This window comes from Bufo bufo, chromosome 4 (genome assembly GCF_905171765.1).
Source record: "Bufo bufo chromosome 4, aBufBuf1.1, whole genome shotgun sequence".
Classification (NCBI taxonomy): Eukaryota; Metazoa; Chordata; class Amphibia; order Anura; family Bufonidae; genus Bufo; species Bufo bufo.
The window spans coordinates 600,829,704-600,851,542 of NC_053392.1; the positions used below are offsets into that span (position 1 = coordinate 600,829,704).

The following is a 21,839-nucleotide window of genomic DNA, read 5'->3' on the forward strand; positions in this document are numbered from 1 at the left end:
ATCAATAACAGGGGGGTGATCAGGGAGTCTATATGGGGTGATCACCCCCCCTGTCATTGATCACCCCCCTGTAAGGCTTCATTCAGACGTCCGTATGTGTTTTACGGATCCACGGATCGGATCCGTAAAACACATACGGACGTCTGAATGGAGCCTTACAGGGGGGTGATCAATGACAGGGGGGTGATCACCCCATATAGACTCCCTGATCACCCCCCCTGTCATTGATCACCCCCCTGTAAGGCTCCATTCAGAGGTCCGTATGCGTTTTGCGGATCCACGGATCGGATCCGCAAAACACATACAGACGTCTGAATGGAGCCTTACAGGGGGAAGGGGGGGGGGGGGTGATCACCCCATATAGACTCCCTGATCACCCCCCTGTCATTGATCACCCCCCTGTAAGGTTCCATTCAGAATTTTTTTTGGCACAAGTTAGTGGAAAAAAATTTTTTTGGTTTTTATTACAAAGTCTCATATTCCACTAACTTGTGACAAAAAATAAAATCTCACATGAACTCGCCATACCCCTCACGGAATCCAAATGCGTAAATTTTTTTTGACATTTATATTCCAGACTTCTTCTCACGCTTTAGGGCCCCTAAAATGCCAGGGCAGTATAAATACCCCACATGTGACCCCATTTCGGAAAGAAGACACCCCAAGGTATTCGCTGAGGGGCATATTGAGTCCATGAAAGATTGAACTTTTTGTCCCAAGTTAGCGGAAAGGGAGACTGTGTGAGAAAAAAATAAAAAATCTATTTCCGCTAACTTGTGCCAAAAAAAAAATATATATCTTCTAGGAACTCGCCATGCCCCTCATTAAATACCTTGGGGTGTCTTCTTTCCAAAATGGGGTCACATGTGGGGTATTTATACTGCCTTGGCATTTTAGGGGCCCTAAAGCGTGAGAAGGCTGGGATCCAAATGTCTAAAAATGCCCTCCTAAAAGGAATTTGGGCCCCTTTGCGCATCTAGGCTGCAAAAAAGTGTCACACATGTGGTATCGCCGCACTCAGGAGAAGTTGTGCAATGTGTTTTGGGGTGTCATTTTACATATACCCATGCTGGGTGAGATAAATATCTCGGTCAAATGCCAACTTTGTATAAAAAAAAAAAGGGAAAAGTTGTCTTTTAGAGAGATATTTCTCTCACCCAGCATGGGTATATGTAAAAAGACACCCCAAAACACATTGCCCAACTTCTCCTGAGTATGGCGATACCACATGTGTGACACTTTTTTGCAGCCTAGGTGGGCAAAGGGGCCCACATTCCAAAGAGCACCTTTAGGATTTCACAGGGCATTTTTTACACAATTTGATTTCAAACTACTTCTCACGCATTAGGTCCCCTAAAATGCCAGGGCAGTATAACTACCCCACAAGTGACCCCATTTTGGAAAGAAGACACCCCAAGGTATTCCGTGAGGGGCATGGCGAGTTCCTAGAATTTTTTGTCACAAGTTAGCGGAAAATAATGATTTTTTTAAATTATTTTTTCTTACAAAGTCTCATATATCACTAACTTGTGACAAAAAATAAAAACTTCCATGAACTCACTATGCCCATCACGAAATACCTTGGGGTGTCTTCTTTCCAAAATGGGGTCACTTGTTGGGTAGTTATACTGCCCTGGCATTTTAGGGGCCCTAATGCATGAGAAGTAGTTTGAAATCAAAATGTGTAAAAAATGCCCTGTGGAATCCTAAAGGTGCTCTTTGGAATGTGGGCCCCTTTGCCCACCTAGGCTGCAAAAAAGTCTCACACATGTGGTATCGCCGCACTCAGGAGAAGTTGGGCAATGTGTTTTGGGTGTCTTTTTACATATACCCATGCTGGGTGAGAGAAATATCTCTCTAAAAGACAACTTTTCCCATTTTTTTATACAAAGTTGTCATTTGACAGAGATATTTATCTCACCCAGCATGGGCATGTGTAAAAAGACACCCCAAAACACATTGCCCAACTTCTCCTGAGTACGGCAATACCACATGTGTGACACTTTTTTGCAGCCTAGGTAGGCAAAGGGGCCCACATTCCAAAGAGCACCTTTAGGATTTCACAGGGCATTTTTTGCACATTTTGATTTCAAACTACTTCTCACGCATTAGGGCCCCTAAAATGCCAGGGCAGTATAACTACCCCACAAGTGAACCCATTTTGGAAAGAAGACACCCCAAGGTATTTCGTGATGGGCATAGTGAGTTCATGGAAGTTTTTATTTTTGTCACAAGTTAGTGATATATGAGACTTTGTAAGAAAAAATAATTTAAAAAAATCATCATTTTCTGCTAACTTGTGACAAAAAATAAAAAGTTCTAGGAACTCCCTATGCCCATCAGCGAATACCTTAGGGTGTCTACTTTGCGAAATAGGGTCATTAGTGGGGTGTTTTTACTGTCTGGGCATTGTAGAACCTCAGGAAACATGACAGGTGCTCAGAAAGTCAGAGCTGCTTCAAAAAGCAGAAATTCACATTTTTGTACCATAGTTTGTAAACGCTATAACTTTTACCCAAACCATTTTTTTTTTTATCAAAGACATGTATAAAAATAAATTTAGAGAAAAATTAATATAGAAATGTATTTTTTTTTAAAAAAAAATTTACAACTGAAAGTGAAAAATTTCATTTTTTTGCCAAAAATTCGATAAATTTCGATTAATAACAAAAAAAGTAACAATGTCAGCAGCAATGAAATACCACCAAATGAAAGCTCTACTAGTGAGAAGAAAAGGAGGTAAAATTCATTTGGGTGGTAAGTTGTATGACCGAGCAATAAACCGTGAAAGTAGTGTAGTGCAGAATTGTAAAAAGTGGTCTGGTCATTAAGGGTGTTTAAGCTAGGGGAGCTGAGGTGGTTAAGAAGATATGATATGAGAATGAAAAACTTCACACATTGTGAACAAGAAAATATTTTTCCTCCATAAGGCCTCATGCACACAAACGTATTTTGTTTCCATGTACATTCAGTTTTTTTGCGGATAGGATGCAGACCCATTCATTTCAATGGGTCCGCAAAAAATGCGGACAGCACACAGTGTGCTCTCCGCATCCGTATGTCCATTCCGTAGCCCCGCAAAAAAAATAGAACAGGTCCTTTTCTTGACCGTTTTAGGCATTGTTACAATGGATCCGCAAAAAAAACGTGTGGCATACAGATGTCATCCGTTGTTTTTTTTTTTTGCGAACTGCAAAACAAATACGGTCGTTTGCATGTAGCCTAACAGGGATGCTCAACCTGCGGCCCTTCAGCTTTTGTAAAACTATAACTCCCACCATGCTCTGCTGTAGTACGTTAACTGTAAGCTGTCCGAGCATGCTGGGAGTTGTAGTTTTGCAACAGCTGGAGGGCCGCAGGTTGAGCATCCCTGCTTTATAATTTCACTGATGTACAATTAGAGCTAACATCTTGAACATGAAAATGGCTTCATCCCTGTGGGAATTCTCTGATATTTGATAAGACTTGATTTAATTCTATTACATTTTCCACATTCTGAACACTAAAACAGTTTTTCCCTGTGTAAATTATCCTGTGTCTAACAAGATCTGCTTTTTGATTAACATGTTCACCAAATTCTGAACATTAAAATGGCTTCTTCCCTGTGTGAATTTTCTGATGTTTAACTAGATCTAATTTCTGATTAAAACATTTCCCACATTCTTAGCATGAAAATGGCTTATCCCGTGTGAATTCTGTGATGTACAACAAGCCTTGTTTTCTTTGTGAAAAATTTCCCACATTCTAAACAAGAAAATGGCTTCTCTCCTGTGTGAATTCTCTGATGTTTAACAAGATCTGATTTCTGATTAAAACATTTCCCACATTCTGAGCATGAAAATGGCTTCTCCCCTGTGTGAATTCTGTGATGTACAACAAGACTTGTTTTCTTTGTGAAAGATTTCCCACATTCTAAACAAAAAAATGGCTTCTCCCCTGTGTGAATTCTCTCATGTATAACAAGTTGTGATTTATGGCTAAAACATTTTTCACAAATTGAGCATGAAAATGGCTTCTCCCCTGTATGACTTCTCTGATGTCTAACAAGTTCTGATTTATGATTAAAACGTTTTTCACATTCTGAGCATGAATATGGCTGCTCCCCTGTGTGAACTGTCTGATGTTTAACAAGATCTAATTTATAGTTAAACAGTCTCCCACATTCTGAGCATGAAAATGGCTTCAACCCTGTGTGAATTCTCTCATGTACATTAAGATGTGATTTATGGTTAAAACATTTCCCACATTCTGAGCATGAAAATGGTTTCTCCCCTGTGTGAATTCTGTGATGTTTAACTAGATCTGATTTATAGTTCAAACATTTCCCACATTCTGAGCATGAAAATGGCTTCTCCCCTGTGTGAATTCTCTCATGTACAATAAGACGTGAATTATGGTTAAAACATTTCCCACATTCGGAGCATGAAAAAGTCTTCTTTCTTGTGTGAGTTCCCTGATGTTGAACATTTCTTCTGTGACTTTTAATTTGCTTAACAGTCTGTGATAAATCAAAAGATTGAAATCCATCCAAAGGATCAGATGATAGATCTTTTGTGTCAAACACCAAGGGTACATCTGGGATAATGGCATACTTTTCATGTTCATCTTCTGTGACACCACAATCATCTGTTCTGAAATCTGATGATATCACATGTTTCTCTGAGCTCCTGGTACAGTAATCTGCTAAGAATAAATCCAATTTTTATCATTTTTAAATAATAGAACCTTAAAATTGTATTAATATTTTCTAACATTTCTATCTAAAAAAATCCATGCAAATTACAAGTCATGAAGCAAAATTCAAATAACAACTGACTATGGGACAATAGGTAACAATCTGACAGTAGACCAGTAGCCTGGACCAGTAGATGATGATGTTAGGTCACCAGGCTGTTCACTTGTATTTTCCACTCTTGTGCTGAAGCCAGCATCTTCATAGGTTCACAAGGGATCTGTGAGTCATTGCTATAAGCTGGTGTCCGTCTCACACACTGACCGCTAACTGCACTATAGCACAAAACAAACCAGAAATTGAAGCTGAAAGCCCACCTTCTATCTGTCTCACAGATGTTGTAAATATATTATTGGACATATACCACATACATATAAATAATACCGGCATATACTGAACATATAATGCTCTGTTCAGATCACATTTATGAGCTCTATTTAACATATATAGACCCAGGATGTATACATTGAGCAGAGGTCTCTGACGAATACCATACAGTCACATTTAAAGGGTTATTCCTAGCTTGAACACTGTAGGGCATATCGCTAGGATTCCAGAGGTGGGACTTGCCCACAAAGTGCTGGAGGGCACACTGTGCATGCGCGGCCATCCTCCATTCATTCTATTCACCCAGATCTGGCAACAAACAAAAATGGCCCTACTCAGGGCCTGTGTTTGCATTGTTTGTATGTATGGTGTGTGACAAAAATTTTCAGCAAAGGTTAAAAAAAAACAAAAAAAAAAAAAACACCAACTATCTGGTGTTAAAACACTTCACCTAATTGCCACAGAAACTGCAAGCACGGTTTTGCGAGTGCAGCGAAGGTTGCTGAGTGAAGCAAAATCACAGATAAGTGCATAGCTTAACACTAGGCCATAGTTCAACACAAGGACATAAGAACCAACATTTGATTTTATTTGTGCATTGTTTGCTTGATTCTAGCACAAGGATCAGCAACCTCCAGCACTCCAGATGTTCTGAAACTATAACTCCCAGAATGCTCTATTCACTTCTATGGGAATTATTAGAACAGACGAGCATGTTTGCATGCAGGGAGTTGTAGTTTCACCACAGCTGGAGTGCCGAAGGTTGCTGATCCCTGTTCTAGCAAATTCCCCAATTACAGCAGTCAGGGGTTTAAATTTCAAATCATAGGTTTTCTTTTTCCTTACTGTTAATCTCAATTTAAACCTGTTCTCCATGGACAATGCTTCTAAGTGTGTGTCTTGTGCAATGTATGCAAGTCTTGAAGAGCCGTTTGAGGGCCAATACATTTGCATGGAAGCCCAGATTTTGAATCTAAATGCGCAGCTTGCAACATGCAGAAGCATTGCAAACATAGAGAGAGGCTGTTCGGCCTGGGCCTTCTGCCACATTCTGAGCAGGAACTGTCTCACCCTGTCCTGTTGGGGCTGCCCCTGGCTCCAAGTCGATCAACCCATTCTTCAGCTCTTCATCCTGTGATAGCCTTCACTGACCATAAAAATTTGACTTATATTCAGACTGCTCAGAGGCTCAATCCCAGACAAACTCGATGGTCACTTTTCTTTGCACGTTTTAACTTTCAGCTTAATTTCCGTTCGGCAGATAAGAACATTAAAGCCGATGCTCTTTACAGGTCCTTTGATGTTTCTGATGTTGAGGACAATCCACAACACATAACTGATCCTTCCAAAAGCATTTTGGTGGCGCCTGTCAAACTGTCTGAAGTACCCACAGGTAAGATTTTTGTTCCTGAAGCCCAATGTATTAAAGTCCTTCTATGGGGACATGCCCCAAAGACTGCCGGTCATTCTGGAGTTCAGGGAACTCAGAAATTCTTTGGTTGTCATTACTGGTGGTCCTTCGTTAAAGATATTCAAGACTTTGTCTCCTCTTGTAACCTATGCACCCAAAATAAGTCTTCTAAGTTAAAACCACCCAGTTTCCTCCTTCCTCAGCCTGTACCTGAAGTCCCTTGGCCCTTCTAAGAGTTGCACAGTCATCTGGGTGGTAGTTGACCATTTCTCTATAATAGCTCATACCCAGAGGTTGCAGTACATTTTTTCCAGAAGAGTAAAAATACTCCATTTAACAATTTTGAGGAGAAATTTTAGCCGAGGAGGAGTACAAATTCTGCGGTAATTCATATATATATATAAAATGCATAGGCCCACCTAACGTTATGAGGCTGATATTTCTGCAGGGAAACCATTGCTAGTCTCTCATGCAGAAATAAATGTAGACAATTTCACATTTATCCAACATCATACACTAAACATAAGACCACTGCCGCCATACACACCGCTCACCTGACGCTGCCATACACACCACTCACCTAAAGATGCCATACACAGCGCCCACCTGACGTCGCCATACGCAGCGCCCACCTGACGTCGCCATACGCAGCGCCCACCTGACGTCGCCATACGCAGCGCCCACCTGACGTCGCCATACGCAGCGCCCACCTGACGTCGCCATACGCAGCGCCCACCCGACGCCGCCATACACAGGGCCCACCCGACGCCGCCATACACAGGGCCCACCCGACGCCGCCATACACAGGGCCCACCCGACGCCGCCATACACAGGGCCCACCCGACGCCGCCATACACAGGGCCCACCCGACACCGCCGTACACAGGGCCCACCCGACGCCGCCATACACAGGGCCCACCCGACGCCGCCATACACAGGGCCCACCCGACGCCGCCATACACAGGGCCCACCCGACGCCGCCATACACAGGGCCCACCCGACGCCGCCATACACAGGGCCCACCCGACGCCGCCATACACAGGGCCCACCCGACGCCGCCATACACAGGGCCCACCCGACGCCGCCATACACAGCGCCCACCTGAAGCTGCCATACACAGCGCCCACCTGAAGCTGCAATACACAGCACCCACCTGAACCTGCCATACACTGCGCCCACCTGACATTACATATTACAGACACAGGCAGCACAGCGAAGGCGTAGACTCCCAGACTCGATGTACGATGCCACCATAGTGGTTATTTTGAAGCCAGATAAGGATCCCTTGGAATGTGGGTCGTATAGGCCGATATCACTCCTGAACCTTGATTATAAAATACTCACGAGACTGCTTGCCTCTAGACTAAATAAGGTCATAGCCACTGTAATACACAAAGATCAGTCTGGGTTCATACCGGGACGGTCGACGACTGACAACATTAGAAGGGCGCAGGTTATGACACAAGTGGGAGTGGCAGGGGACAAGCATTGGGCCTTGGCGTCTCTGGAGACTGCCAAGGCCTTTGACTCTGTGGAGTGGGTGTATCTACTGGAGGTGCTGCGTAGCTTTGGCTTTGGTCCTAGATACATTGAATGGGTGGAGATTTTGTATCACCTTCCCAGGGCTAATGTACTTGTAAATGGTTCAACATCTGATTCCTTTAGTCTTCACAGGGGAACCAGGCAAGGCTGCCCTCTGTCACCACTTTTGTTTGCCATTGCCATAGAGCATCTTGCTTTAAGGATTTGACAAGATCAGGTCTTCAAAGGGGTGTCCATGGGTGATAGAACGGACAAAGTCGGACTTTATGCGGATGATCTCCTTCTCTTTATGGACGAACCTGAGACAACACTCCCTAGAGCAATTGACATAATTGGCAAGTTTGGGGAGTTCTCGGGTTTACACATAAATTGGACGAAATCAGCACTTATGCCTTTGTGGACACACACGTGGCCCTCTCAGTACTGCAACCTGCCAGTAGTAGATTCTTTCAAATACTTGGGGGTTGTTGTCGCTAGGGATCCCCAGTTAGCGTACTCCCTGAATATTGCACCTCTGGAGCCAATGTTCACGGATAAATTCAGGACATGGAGGACCTTACCACTTTCCATTATGGGAAGATTAAATCTGGTCAAGATGACTCTATTGCCCAAAGGGTTATACCTGCTGGCGCATGCGTGCACCCCGATACCGCAGGGATTCTTTGCTCGCATTCACGCATTAGTGACTAAATTTGTGTGGGGGGAATCAAGGCGGAAGCTGTCCCTTCAAGTCCTACAGAGGCCCAAGCTAGAAGGTGGCGCTGCTTTACCTGATTTTTTTCCTTTACTACCTAGCTGGGCAGCTGAAACTTCTAACCCCCTGGGTCCAGGCGACTGTTCTACCTAATGCAGAATATTATCTTAAGGAGTATCTAGGATTATCCTCACTATGGCCTGTGTTAGAGGGACCGCGGTTTATTTCCATGCGCTTGCTCCCTATTCATAGAATGGCCCATCAAGTATGGACTGCTGCGAAACTGAGGTCGTTTAAAGATATCCCAGATGACATCCCGCTATGGGACAACCCCATGTTTGCCCACTTAAAAGATTTAGAGGGAGCTAGATGGTGGCAGGCGCAGGGAATCAGCAAACTGAATGACTTATACGCTCATTTTTTTGAGTGAAACCTTATTCCTTGCCAGAAAATCTGTTGCCCTGAGATGGATGGATGATAGAGTGCCTACGGTGGGCCAATGGAAGTCGCTGGTCAATCAGGCTGTTAGCATGGAAAAGGTTGTCTTTATCCATAGGAAGTGTCCGCAAAAGTTTGATAAAGTGTGGGGCGAATGGTGTGCATCCCCTCTGACTGTGCATAATGCTTGTATGTACTCTGCAACCGATATATAATGCTATGTCAGTGTGTATATTGAGGCTATGCCTCCTTCATCGTATACCCTTCAGGAATCACTCGGCTATGTAAAAATTTTATGCTGTATCGGATTTAACTGTAGAAATGTCATGCAAAGTAGTGCCAACACTATATCTCCTGCGTGAGATATTCCCTGGATGTATTAATCCTTGTCTATTCTAATGATGTAACATGCCTTTCTTGTTAAACTTCAATAAAACGAGTTTAAAAAAAAAAAAGCTATGGGTCAGATGAAGAGAAACGCGGATAAGAGACGCAGGAATCCTTCTCAATTCTCACCTGGAGACAAGGTATGGCTCTCCTCTAAGAACATTAGTCTCAGACTTCCATCTTATAACTTGGCTCCTCGCTTCCTCGGTCCCTTTCCTGTCATAAAGAAGATTAACCCTGTGTGCTACAAACTCACACTGCTAGCATCTCTTCATATTCCTAACTCTTTCCATGTTTCATTACTCAAGCCTGCTGTATTTAACAGATTCTGTAAAGGTGCCTCTGAGAAACCTTCTTCAGTCACCAAGGATGATGGATATGAGATGAAGGACAATCTGGACAAAAAATTCTGAGTTAAAACATTCTATTTAGTTGACTGGAAAGTATATGGTCCTGAAAAGAGATCCTGAGAACCTGAGACAACATTGATGCTCCTCTTCTTCTCAAAGGGGGAGGCATAAGGGAGGGGATACTGTTAAACCTGGGCCTTCTTCCATACCTCCCGCTGTCTCACCTGTCATATCCCCAGCATCTCCTGCCTCGTTGCTGTCTCTGCCAGATGTGGCAGGTGCGTGCCTGCCAGACGCATACTCTGGCCACCCTGCCTCCATGATCCATCCCATGGTGGCATTCCCTTTGTTGGCTGCAGGCTCTACAGTGGGCACAGGCCGCACTTTAATGGGGAGGGTGCAGCTGCGCTGGGTAAAAATGGTTAAGACGGCTGGAGGACCTTTTAATGGGGGGGCTGAGGTTAGTGAGGGAGGCGACTGGTCATAACTGTAAACCCATTAAAAACAGCTGCTGATGACATGACGAAGCACAGACTGCACGAAACAGCTGTCACCACTCAGTGATGTTGCCCACATACCTGACTTGTATGGATATTTTATTGCAATAAAGGTCCACAATTATGTGCAAGTGGTGAGCGCTGCTGATTTATTTTCATGGACATTAACCTGTTACAAACCAGCAATATAAAACAAGACACCCAAAAAAATCTCAATATTCACTCTCTGGCAGGTGAATATGGGAAATTAAGATGTAACATAAAATATATGTTCACAAATGCCAGTGTAGCAAGCAGAATGGGGGAACTGGAGGCTTTGGTACTAGAAGAGCACATGGATGTAGTTGGTGCGGCTGAGATTCTTCATACGACTGGGCTGTTACTATTAAGGGTTTTACACTCTTTAGGAAACACAAGGCCAATGGATAAGGCAGTAGCATGTGCCTGTATGTGAGGAGTGATATGAAGTCGGGTGTAAAAGAGGCAATTGTGGGTGAGGATGTTAAAACCTTCTGGGTGGAACTACAAAGAGATACCCCCTAACTTCACAGAGGAGATAGAAATTCAGCTGTATAACTAAATAGGGCTGCACGGTCTGGTACAGTGATCATAATGGAACATTTAAATTTCTCAGACATTGACTGGGGCCATGATTCTGCCTCAACTACAAAGGGGAGAAGGATAATGCCCTTAGGTTTACCCCAAAGCTAAATCTATTGGTTGACACAGTAGTTACACAACCACTGGCATAACACAGTCACATATATTTCACCCTCAATTGGGTGGAGTGGCTCTGGTCCAGCGGCAGTAAAGCACTCCCAAAGCTATTCTTTGGGTAGGTGTTTTGAGGCTTGTTGGATGTGGTCAGGTTGAAGAAGATCTCGGGGTCAGTGTTAAACAAACTTTGATGTATGTGCTTGCACATCCATTCGTTAGGAAAAAAAACAACTTTTCTCCTACTCTTTCACTGTGGAGACACCTGGTATCGGTAACAATTGTGTGCTAGTAAAAGAAAACCTGTCAGAAAGTACAATATGTGACCCCCAAACTGCCACCACTACCTGACTATACAATAAGTAATCAGTAGCCAGTGAAGGAGCAGAATCTGGGAGTCTTCTCTGCTTTATGTAGTGGTTACTACTCACCTGGGTGGTTATCGGTGGGAATGTCCTCTATGATCTGCTCATCACTCCTCACATATGTATCTTCAGCCTTAATATTGTTCAGATCTTTACCCAGATTTAAAAGCTGTGAAACAGAAATTTTAAAAGTCAGCAGACTGATGGAGAAGTCGTGTGGAATGTTTGATGTGACCAGAAAAGATTATTACAATGACACAAAGTGATGAAATGACAGCAGTTATCTGTTATGGTGTTAATTAGTGATGAGCGGCAGGGGTCATATTCGAATTCGCAATATTTCGCGAATATTTTGTAGAATATTCGTTGAATATTCGCAATTTCGAATATTCGTTATATTCTACGATTTTTTTACTCGAAAAATCGGCAAGGTAATGATCGTGTAATATGCAAATTTTCGTAATGCCAATTTCTATTGCGTATTTTTTCGTAATATTCTAAAACAAGAATATATAGCAATATAGCGAATATAAAAAAAAAAACGAATATAGAGCAATTTAGCTAATATAGTGCTATAATTTTTTTTTATAGTTGTAATTTTTTTCCAATCTGAACTTCAGATGAGAAAAAAATGACAACTATTAGACAAAGATTATAGCACTATATTAGCTAAATTGCTCTATATTATTATTTTTTTTTATATTCGCTGTGTTGCCATATATTCTTGTTTTAGAATCTTACGAATATTCGAAAAAACGAAGTTATAGCAATATAGCGAATGTTCAAAAAAATAAATAATATAGAGCAATTTAGCTAATATAGTGCTATAATCTTCTTTGTCTAATAGTTGTAAGTTGAAAAATTCGCAATAAAAAGTCGCATTACAAAAATTTGCACTACTCCTAAAGTCAAATATACTGCAGCCTTCTCATTGGCCCACAAGCTAGAAGCAGGGAGGGATCATGTGTACTGATTTTAAAAAAAATTACGAATATATATCACTATATTTGAAATATTTGCGAATTTTCGAAGTACCTATATTCCCGATAAAAATTCGAAATTCGAATATTCATGATCAACACTAATTTTAATCTGTGCCTAGAGCTCCTCTCGTTCCAGATGAAGGGCAGGCCTTCTGCTCCTAGAAGTCGCATGATACTGCAAAGTGCAAACATACATTTATATTGTCATGTATGTAAGATGATGTATATTTCTGCTGATCTGAGATAACATATCTCACAGCCACAGCTAGAGGGAAGCACAGAGATGTGAAGCTGACACGCTAGCCACCCCTGGAACCCTGAAGCAGAAAGGAACAACTACTAAAAGCACGCCAGATGTAAGAGTGTTGTAGCGCAAGTCCCAAAGTGGATCCTGTGGAAGTGTACTGTAAGTACAGCAACCTGTTCAAAGAATGGAGCATAGGAGTTTGCCTGCCGTTAGGGTGAACCGCCCTGTTGGTTGCCTGAAGTAAATTATACACCCGTGCCTGGAAGCTTATGTGTATCAGTCAGCTAGAGAAGTGCGGTAATTAGGAAAAATGCTCTCAAGAATCTATTCTGCCTGTTAACTAAGATCGCAGCTGTAAGATGTGTGAAATCTGTGGAAATGATGCTTGTGAAACATCTGCTGGTCCATGCATGCTGAACCTGTGATTAATGTACCAGAAACATAATCTTCAGTGGACTCTTTATTTCTTACATTACATTTCCACCTCAAGGTGCTGGCATCATGACAACTGGGACCCTGCCTTGCACCATAAAACATCAAGAGCTCCTCGACCACCATCAGACAGGAGAACCCCAGGACCAGAGTACTACACCCATCTTGCCACCTACACTCACTCGCGCCCCTGCTGTCCAGTCACTGCACATGCAAGAACTCAAATTTCTACAAGCCATTGGAAGATCCATAGGTTCTATATGCTAGTTTTATACAAAGACCACTTGCTGCCTGACCTGACCCTTGCCTGATCTCCATTCTGACCCTGAGCTGCTTGCCCTGACAAAGGACTGTTTATTGGACTGCAATGTATTCTGCCTGTCCTTACCCTGTGGGTCAGCAATAACTTGCACAGAAACTACTTCAAGTGGAGCAGCCTAGTGGTTCCCTTGTAGCATAGTCCAGATCTCTGTACTGGGGATAAAGGGTGAAGATCGGGGGAAGGGAAGGGAGGTCACTTATATAACGTCCTTTGGACAACAACCAAGTCGAATCTGTTCACAAGACAAAGTGGATCTACATGTGCCATGTTTCACTATCTGACCCAAAAATATCTGCAGGTCTCCTGTATATATGCATCTAGTTGGTTCCTTATTCCAACCAGCAGTCTCTACAGGCCAGAAAACTGTGAGAAGATCCAGACGACATGAAAGGTCTATAGTTAGCTGTAATCCTGCCATCTCTACCTTTCTCATTATACAAGGATAAAACATATAATACTGGTTTATAAAACAAGACTGAACACAAGATCTTCACAGCACTTCTACAGATCATAGGGAACCTTTCATGAGACCTTTTTTCCATCTATCTGATCATCATATGGAATTCTTTGATGTTCTTCTGAACCATCCTGTAGAAGAAGAGGGCTGGGACATCTCTCCAGTGTTGTTCTCTCTTCTTTAACTGTAGGAAACACATACAGTGACTTAATTCCAGTGATGTAGCAATAGGGGTCGCAAATTTTGACCGGTCCCCTAAACCAGGGGGGCCCCCTTGCCAGTGGCGCAATGGCAATTACCGTCTTATAAAGCGAATACTAGTGAGTGCTTCCATTATTGAAGTGTTCACTAGTCTGCAAAAGGTAGGAGGAGCACTCCTCCTCCCAGGTCTTTTCTGGCCGGTGCCAGACTTTGTACTGTGGGCACTATGAACTGACGCTGTACGCATGCCTAAAGAAGAACAGGGACCGCGGCTGCAGAAGAGACAGCTGGACCTGGATAGTAGTGGCGGAGCAGGAGAGGTAAGTTAATTTATTTAAGGTCAAATATGGGGCTCTGACATGGAGGTCTACAGGCGATCTGATGTCTGATATGGGGGTCTAAGAAGTCAGTCTAATGGGGGACGGATCTAAGGTCTGATATTGGGCAAGGGACGGATCTCCCTCGGCTGTCACATGAGGATTGTATGCTTCTGGATGCCCCCTTACAATTAGAGGAATTAGAAGAGGCAGTGAGATCCATGGCTAATGATAAGGCCCCGGGACTGGATAATCTCCCTGTTGAGATATATAAAAATCTCGTGGACACACTACTTCCTGAATTGATGGCAGTGTTTAATTATTCCCCTGAGGTAGGCTACTTACCTGATTCCATGCAAGAAGCACTGATAGTGGCCCTCCCCAAACCGGGAAAAGATCTGAAACTGCCAGACTCTTATACACCTATTCCACTGCTGTCCACGGATGTCAAGATACTGGCTATGGTCCTGGCTACGCGCCTCTCCAAAGTAATACTATCTGTTATTAATCCAGACCAGACTGGATTCATGTCCCAAAAATCCACATCCATCAATATTCAAAGAGTCTTTACTAGTTTACAAATACCGGCAGATAATATGGGGGTGTGAACTGTTATGGGCAGAAACAGGAATACGGACACCTTTGTAGCTTGTGCGTCAGACTGTTGCTAGTTTATTTTGTAAGTTGCTCAAAATAACAAAACAAAACCAAAACAAACAATAGCCGTCTGGCTCCTGCCTATCTCACTCGGCAGCTCTAGCTACACTCGTAAGACAAAACACAAAGAGCGTTTTCAAGGGGAAAACAGAGCAACTTACAGTTCAGTAGTTAGATAGAAAAGCGACAGCTCTCAGAGCTCCTAGGCTTGCAGCTTCTCAAACAGACTGCCCACACTCCCAGAGAGAGAGAGCTCCTGTGTCAGGCCTGCTGACCTAATTAGTACTAGTGATGAGCGGGAGGTGCCATATTCGGTTTCGCGATATTTCGCGAATATTCGCATGAATATTCGTGTTATATTCGTCGAAATCGAATATTCGCAATTATTCCAATTATCGCGAAATTATTTTTCGCATATTGCGAAAATTTATCTTGATAGTATAAGGCAACGTTCCTATGCTAATGACTATGGCTAGGCTAATATGTGTATATTACGAAATTTCGTAATATTGCTCTAACTTCGTCTCTTAGAATATTACGAATATTCTAAAAGACGAAGTTAGAGCAATATTAAGAACATTTGCAAAAGTCGAAATTGCGATGCGAGTAATATAACACGAAATAGTCGCATGAAGATTTCAACTTAGCACAGCTATATTCCATATTCTAGCCTAATATGGAATATAGCAGTGCTAACTTAACACAGCTATATTCCATATTAGGCTAGAATATGGAATATAGCAGTGCTAAGTTTAAATCTTCATGCGACTATTTCGTGTTATATTACTCGCATCGCAATTTCGACTTTTGCAAATGTTCTTAATATTGCTCTAACTTCGTCTTTTAGAATATTCGTAATATTCTAAAAGATGAAGTTAGAGCAATATTACGAAATTTCGTAAAATACACATAGATTGTATTTAAGCTAATATACTGCTATAGTAATAATTTTTAATAGTGTACATATTTTACAAAACTTAAGTTCAGAAGAGGCAAAAAAAATTACAGCAAAAAAAAGGGATTATAGCACTATATTAGCTAAATTACAATCTATATGTGTATTTTACGAAATTTCGTAATATTGCTCTAACTTCGTCTTTTAGAATATTCGTAATATTCTAAGAGACGAAGTTAGAGCAATATTACGAAATTTCTAAAAGACGAAGTTAGAGCAATATTAAGAACATTTGAAAAAGTCGAAATTGCGATGCGACTAATATAACACGAAATATTCGCATGAAGATTTCAATTTAGCACAGCTATACTCCATATTCTAGCCTAATATGGAATATAGCAGTGCTAACTTAGCACAGCTATATTCCATATTAGGCTAGAATATGGAGTATAGCAGTGCTAAGTTGAAATCTTCATGCGAATATTTCGTGTTATATTACTCGCATCGCAATTGCGACTATTGCGAAATTTCGTAAAATACACATATAGATTAGATTGTAATTTAGCTAATATGGAATATAGCAGTAAGTTGAAAACGCCACTGACTGGAGCAGCCAGGAAGCCAGGAATCCAAAGGACAGGTAAGAACAACTTTAGGGAAGTGGGAAAGAAAAAAATATAATAAAATAAAAAAATAAAAAAAACGAATATTCTATTTCGCGAATATATAGAACGATATTCTAAATATTCGCGAAATCTCGAAATTGCGATATTCGAGAAAAAAATTCGCAATTCGAATATTCGCGCTCAACACTAATTAGTACATCTGTGTGAGCAGTCCCCCCAGGCAGGTAATACCCGGACTGGCTCTGGGTGGTCAGGGAACCCACCCAACTCTTCCCTGACCGGCTCCAGGACCCTAAACTGGCTTTCTTTTTCCCAGAAAGCTTCTAGAAACAAAGAAAACCAGACCTTCCTGGAGCCTTTTAACACATGAAGTCCCGGAAACTTGGTGCAATGTACACACCCTCCAGCACTTTCTCTGCCAAACATTGTGACACCCTGTCACAGGAGGATAGGGCCATATTTTCATTAGATGCGGCTAAGGCCTTCGATAGCGTGGAGTGGCAGTTTCTGTGGCAGACACTAGACCATATGGGGTTTGGGCAAAGATTCATAGCTTGAGTGAAAGTCCTTTATTCCAGCCCCAAGGCGAGAATTAGGGCGAATGGGGGTGTGTCCATGAGATTCAAACTACAAAGGGGTACCCGACAAGGGTGTCCTCTGTGGCCGTTGTTATTCGCACTGGCGATAGAACCATTGGCGGCTGCAGTGCGTAAATCTCCTATTGTACAGGGGCTCTGTTACGGTACTGTACATAACAAAATAGCGATGTATGCAGGCGACACCCTGCTGTTTTTGGGGGATACAACAACGTCCGCGGCAATGGATCTCATTTAATTTATGAATGAAGCAGGCGGAGCAGGCGCGTGACGTAGTGAATGACGTTACACTGCCGCCGCCCACCCGGCCTGCCTACAGGATTTTCAAGTGAGTACCGTACTACATGGATTTCTCTATGCTGCATAGGAACAGCGCCCATGCCTACATGTTACCTAATAATACTACAGTGAGCGGGGCCCGGTGTAATAGAATACAGTGACTGCACCGGGCCCCGCTTCCATTACAACACCAGATGCCTGCCCCCAACCCTCCTCCCTCCCTGCTGATACACCGCCGGCCGCGCTGTGCAGCATCGCGGTCGCCGATGTATCAGTGTAAATGGCAGTATTGGCCCCATAAGACGCACTGCCATTTCCCCCCCACGCACACACACTTTTTTTTGGGAGGGGGGGGGGGAAGAGTGCATCTTATAGGGCGAAAAATATGGTAAGGGGGATTTATGTACTGGCATACATTATAATGGGGTATTTTTGTACTGGCACACATTTTAATGGGGTTTTTGTGTACGGGCAGATATTATAAGGAAAAATATTAGTACTGTGGGACTATGGGAAACATGATTACTAGTATGGGCATTATTACTATTGGGGGCACTGTGAAAACTAAGTGCACTCTGGCAGAAAATTATATCTATTAGTAGGAGCACTATTACTGTGGGGGGCACCCTGGCACAGTACCAACTTAGCACAATTACTTTTGAGAGACGTTATGTTTACACTATTTGCTAGGCACAGTTATTTTTTAGGGCACTGTGTGCCAGTAATTATTGTTGGGGGCACTATCTGTGTGGTACTAGTATTTTAATGGGGGACTGTTTCTGCAGTATAGTATTAGGAAGCACAGCAGGCACAGTATTGGGGGTGGCAGGACGGAGTGTTCAGAATGTGTGGAGGAGAATGGAAAAGTAGGAAACCAAGATGTCTGTTTGTTAAACTCTGCAGAGACAAGAATGACTGAAAGAAATCATCATCTGGTCTGAATGGAGAAGATGAGGAAAGAACATCTACATCAGAGGGGACATCACTGGATGTAAGAGGTACGTGGTGCTGTATTACCCTGTATGCTCTGTAGCGCTGTGTGTACTGTTTTCCAAGTATGTATTTAACAGTAGGGCTGGAGGGAAGGGGTTAGGTAAGAATTTGGCATGGGAGGAGGGGGTGCCATTTTAATTTTTACCCAAGATGAACTCTTGCACTAAGACCCATAAGCTGTCATAGTCCCTCAGGTGACTGATGTCAGGAAATCAAGGATATTGGCTGAGCGTGGAGGAATCTAACAGCCTCCTTGATTTCTCTTGATTCAATGTTGATAGGGTTAATGACCACTTCCCTTTTCTCAGCTGTTGCTGAGTGGTCATCACTTCTACCCTTTATAGTCTGACCCACCCTTCTGACTATACGGTTGATATCTTCATTTGGGTTTGGCTGAGCTGGTGTGAGATCCTCTCTGGTGTTCCTGTTCTTCTATCTCTACAGAAGTTAAGCGTCATGTTTGTTTGTATTTGTTATATTCCCTGTTGTTGTATCTGGGCCTGAGACAGAGACTTCCATTCGTCCATCTGGGGAGGAATGGGTTGTCTCTGGTCCTAACCTTATTCCAGGGCCTTATAGGGAAATCAGGGCCTAGGTATCCTGCATATGAATATTCCTACCTTTAAAGTCTATTCATATTGATAGGTAGTCAGGGTTGGATTAGGGTTGTCCGGATTAGTTACTGTTCCCCTTCCCTCCTATGTTCAGTGTTGAGTAACGTCCCCCCCCCCCCCCCCAACACAAACACTGATCGTGACATAAGCCTTTAGCTATGCCCCTCATCAATTCCTTACATATAAATAATGAAAGGACATGTATATTTAATCATGTCTATTACCTGATGATGTGAGGGGCTGGTGATCCTCCATTATAACGTTCTTGTACAGATCTTTATGTCCCTCTAAATATTCAGACTCCTCCATGGAGAAATAGACGGCGACATCCTGACACCTTATAGGAACCTGACAACACAATGATACAGTCATCACCCATATCCCTTCATAGTGTTACTGTATAATGTCCCAGCATTCCCAGCGATGTCACCTCTCCAGTCAGCAGCTCAATGATCTTGTTGGTGAGCTCTAGGATCTTCTCTCTGTTGACTTTCTCATGTATCGGGATGTGAGGTGTCGGCCTGGATATTGGGCTCAGGATTCCTCCCCGTCCTTCAGATACCGGGGCCTGACAATGCTCACTAGAGGTCTTCTTCACTACTGTGTATTCCTGGTTATGGAGAGACGCAGTAATAAATATCACTCCATACATCTCCAGAGTCCCTCACCTCTCCAGTCATGTCCATCTGTTAGTAACATAGAGAAGATGATGTAACGTGACATCATCAGAATCTCTCACCTCTCCAGTAAGCCGGAGGAGGATCTCTAGGGTGAGATTTATTATACTCTCTGCCATCTTGTCCACATCCATATCCATCCTTGAAGGGTAAATCAGGAGAATGATCTTATATAGAAGATATACGCTGAGCGGATCCTATATTGTAGGAACCTGAATGGAAAGAAGATGAACCGATGTAAAATCATAGAAAATCCCATGTAAAATACAATTACTGGAGATAAGAAGAGGAAACACTGGAGGAGATAATAACGTGTATCAAGGCAGCTCCTCCATGTTTCAGTTCAAAGGCATGTGCGCTTGGCAGCTGAAGACATCTGTTTTGATCCCATGTTCATATGTGCGAAAAATAATGTTTTAATATATGCAAATGAGCCTCTAGGAGCAACAGGGGCGTTACTGTTACAGCTAGAGGCTCTGCTCTCTCTACAACCGCTGCTCCCTCTGCACTTTGACAGGACCAGGCAGTGAAAATGTCATCACACCTGGCCCTGTCAGTGAAAGTGGAAAGAATGTGTCAGGTGCAAAAACAAGCTAAGCCATTGCACAGTATAGAAATAATTCCGCCATATAGCACATAGATAAGGGCTGCAGTGCAGTATAAGGCCCCATTCACACGAGCGAGTTCCCCGCACTGAATCCTGACCCATTCATTTCAAAGGGTCTTTGTACATGAGCGTTTTTTTTCACACATCAGTTCTGCGTTCCATGAAAAACGCAGCATGTTCTATATTCTGCATTTTACACGCAACGCAGGCCCCATAGACATGAACGGGGCTTCAGTGAAACACGCATTGCATCTGGAAGCAAGTTCGGATGCGATGCGTTTTTCACTGATGGTTGCTAAGAGATGTTTGTAAAGCTTCAGTTTTTTATCGCACGCGTGAAAAACGCATCAAAATGCATTGCACCCTCGCGGGAAAAAAACTGAACGCAATCGCAGACAAAACTGACTGACCTTGCTTGCAAAATAGTGCGAGTTCACTGAACGCATCCAGAGCCAATCCGTCACGCTCGTGTGAAAGAGGCCTAAGGCGGGGTTCACACGTGACCGGTCAGCCGCAGATTTGCTTTGCGGATTTCTGTGCGGTAAATCTGCAGCGTTGTACAGAACCAGCAAAGGGAATGAGCTTTTAGTAATTCTCAGTCACACGTGGCAAAAAACAAGCGGATTATAAATCTGCAGGATGATGATTTCCGCTGCGGATTTAACCCCGTCCGGTGCAGAGAATGAAATCTGCCTCTAATCTGTAGATTTTCTGCGTTTTCTTCTGCTGCAGATTACAAGCAGATAATCAGTCACATATGACCCTATAACACTGTACAGCATAGAGGTAACACTCCCAGGAGGTCTGCGCTCGGAGAATCCCTTTAACCCCTGATATGAATAGTGACCAGGAGGCAACGCTACAGCAGAGAGCTGGTGGAGAAGGGGTTAATAACCCCTCTGCCCCAGGAATCCTGACAGACAATGGCGGTGACTACACACCTACCTGCCCTGCTGGACACAACATGTACCCACCTAGAATGTATGGGCTTCTGAGAGGATGGAGCCCCGCCCCCAAGTTGTTCTAGAAACTAATGTTCTCCACAAAACCTCCCTGACTGTAAACCTGTCCCTAATCCTGACCCCCACAGGAGACAGCACAGAACACTTACCTGAACCTTACTTATCACCACCACCTATCTCAGAGTCACATTACCTCACCAGGTGATCTAAACCTGAACCATCATGATCATGTGTGGAAGGAGTCAGGCTCCAAGCTTTGCTGATGGAGGAGGTAAAGGACCTGTGAAGATGTCTTGACCATGTGATCTAGTGTGGGTGGAGTCAGGCTCTATGATGTGTTGCTGGAAGAGCTAAAGGACCTGTGATGATGTCATGAACATGTGATCCTGTATGGGAGGAGTCAGGCTCCAGGTTGTGCAGCTGGAAGAGGTAAAAGACCTGTGATGATATCATGACCATGTGATCTAGTGTGGGAGGAGTCATGCTTCAGAGTGTGCTCCTAGAGTAGGTAAAGGACC

General features: G+C 43.1%; 1 protein-coding gene across 1 annotated transcript in view; it reads right to left on the reverse strand.

Annotated features, from left to right (window-relative positions):
- LOC120999334 (zinc finger protein 436-like) overlaps window positions 1-21,579 on the reverse strand; it is a 580,871-nt gene extending 559,292 nt beyond the window's left edge. Inside the window, exons 1-4 of the mRNA XM_040430202.1 lie at window positions 21,471-21,579; window positions 19,815-19,964; window positions 19,506-19,685; window positions 19,300-19,423 (exon numbers count right to left, since the gene is read on the reverse strand). Coding sequence (XP_040286136.1) covers window positions 19,300-19,423; window positions 19,506-19,685; window positions 19,815-19,892 — 382 coding nt within the window. The 5' untranslated portion in view covers window positions 19,893-19,964; window positions 21,471-21,579. The remainder of the gene's footprint in view (window positions 1-19,299; window positions 19,424-19,505; window positions 19,686-19,814; window positions 19,965-21,470) is intronic.
- Window positions 21,580-21,839: the final 260 nt, after the last annotated feature.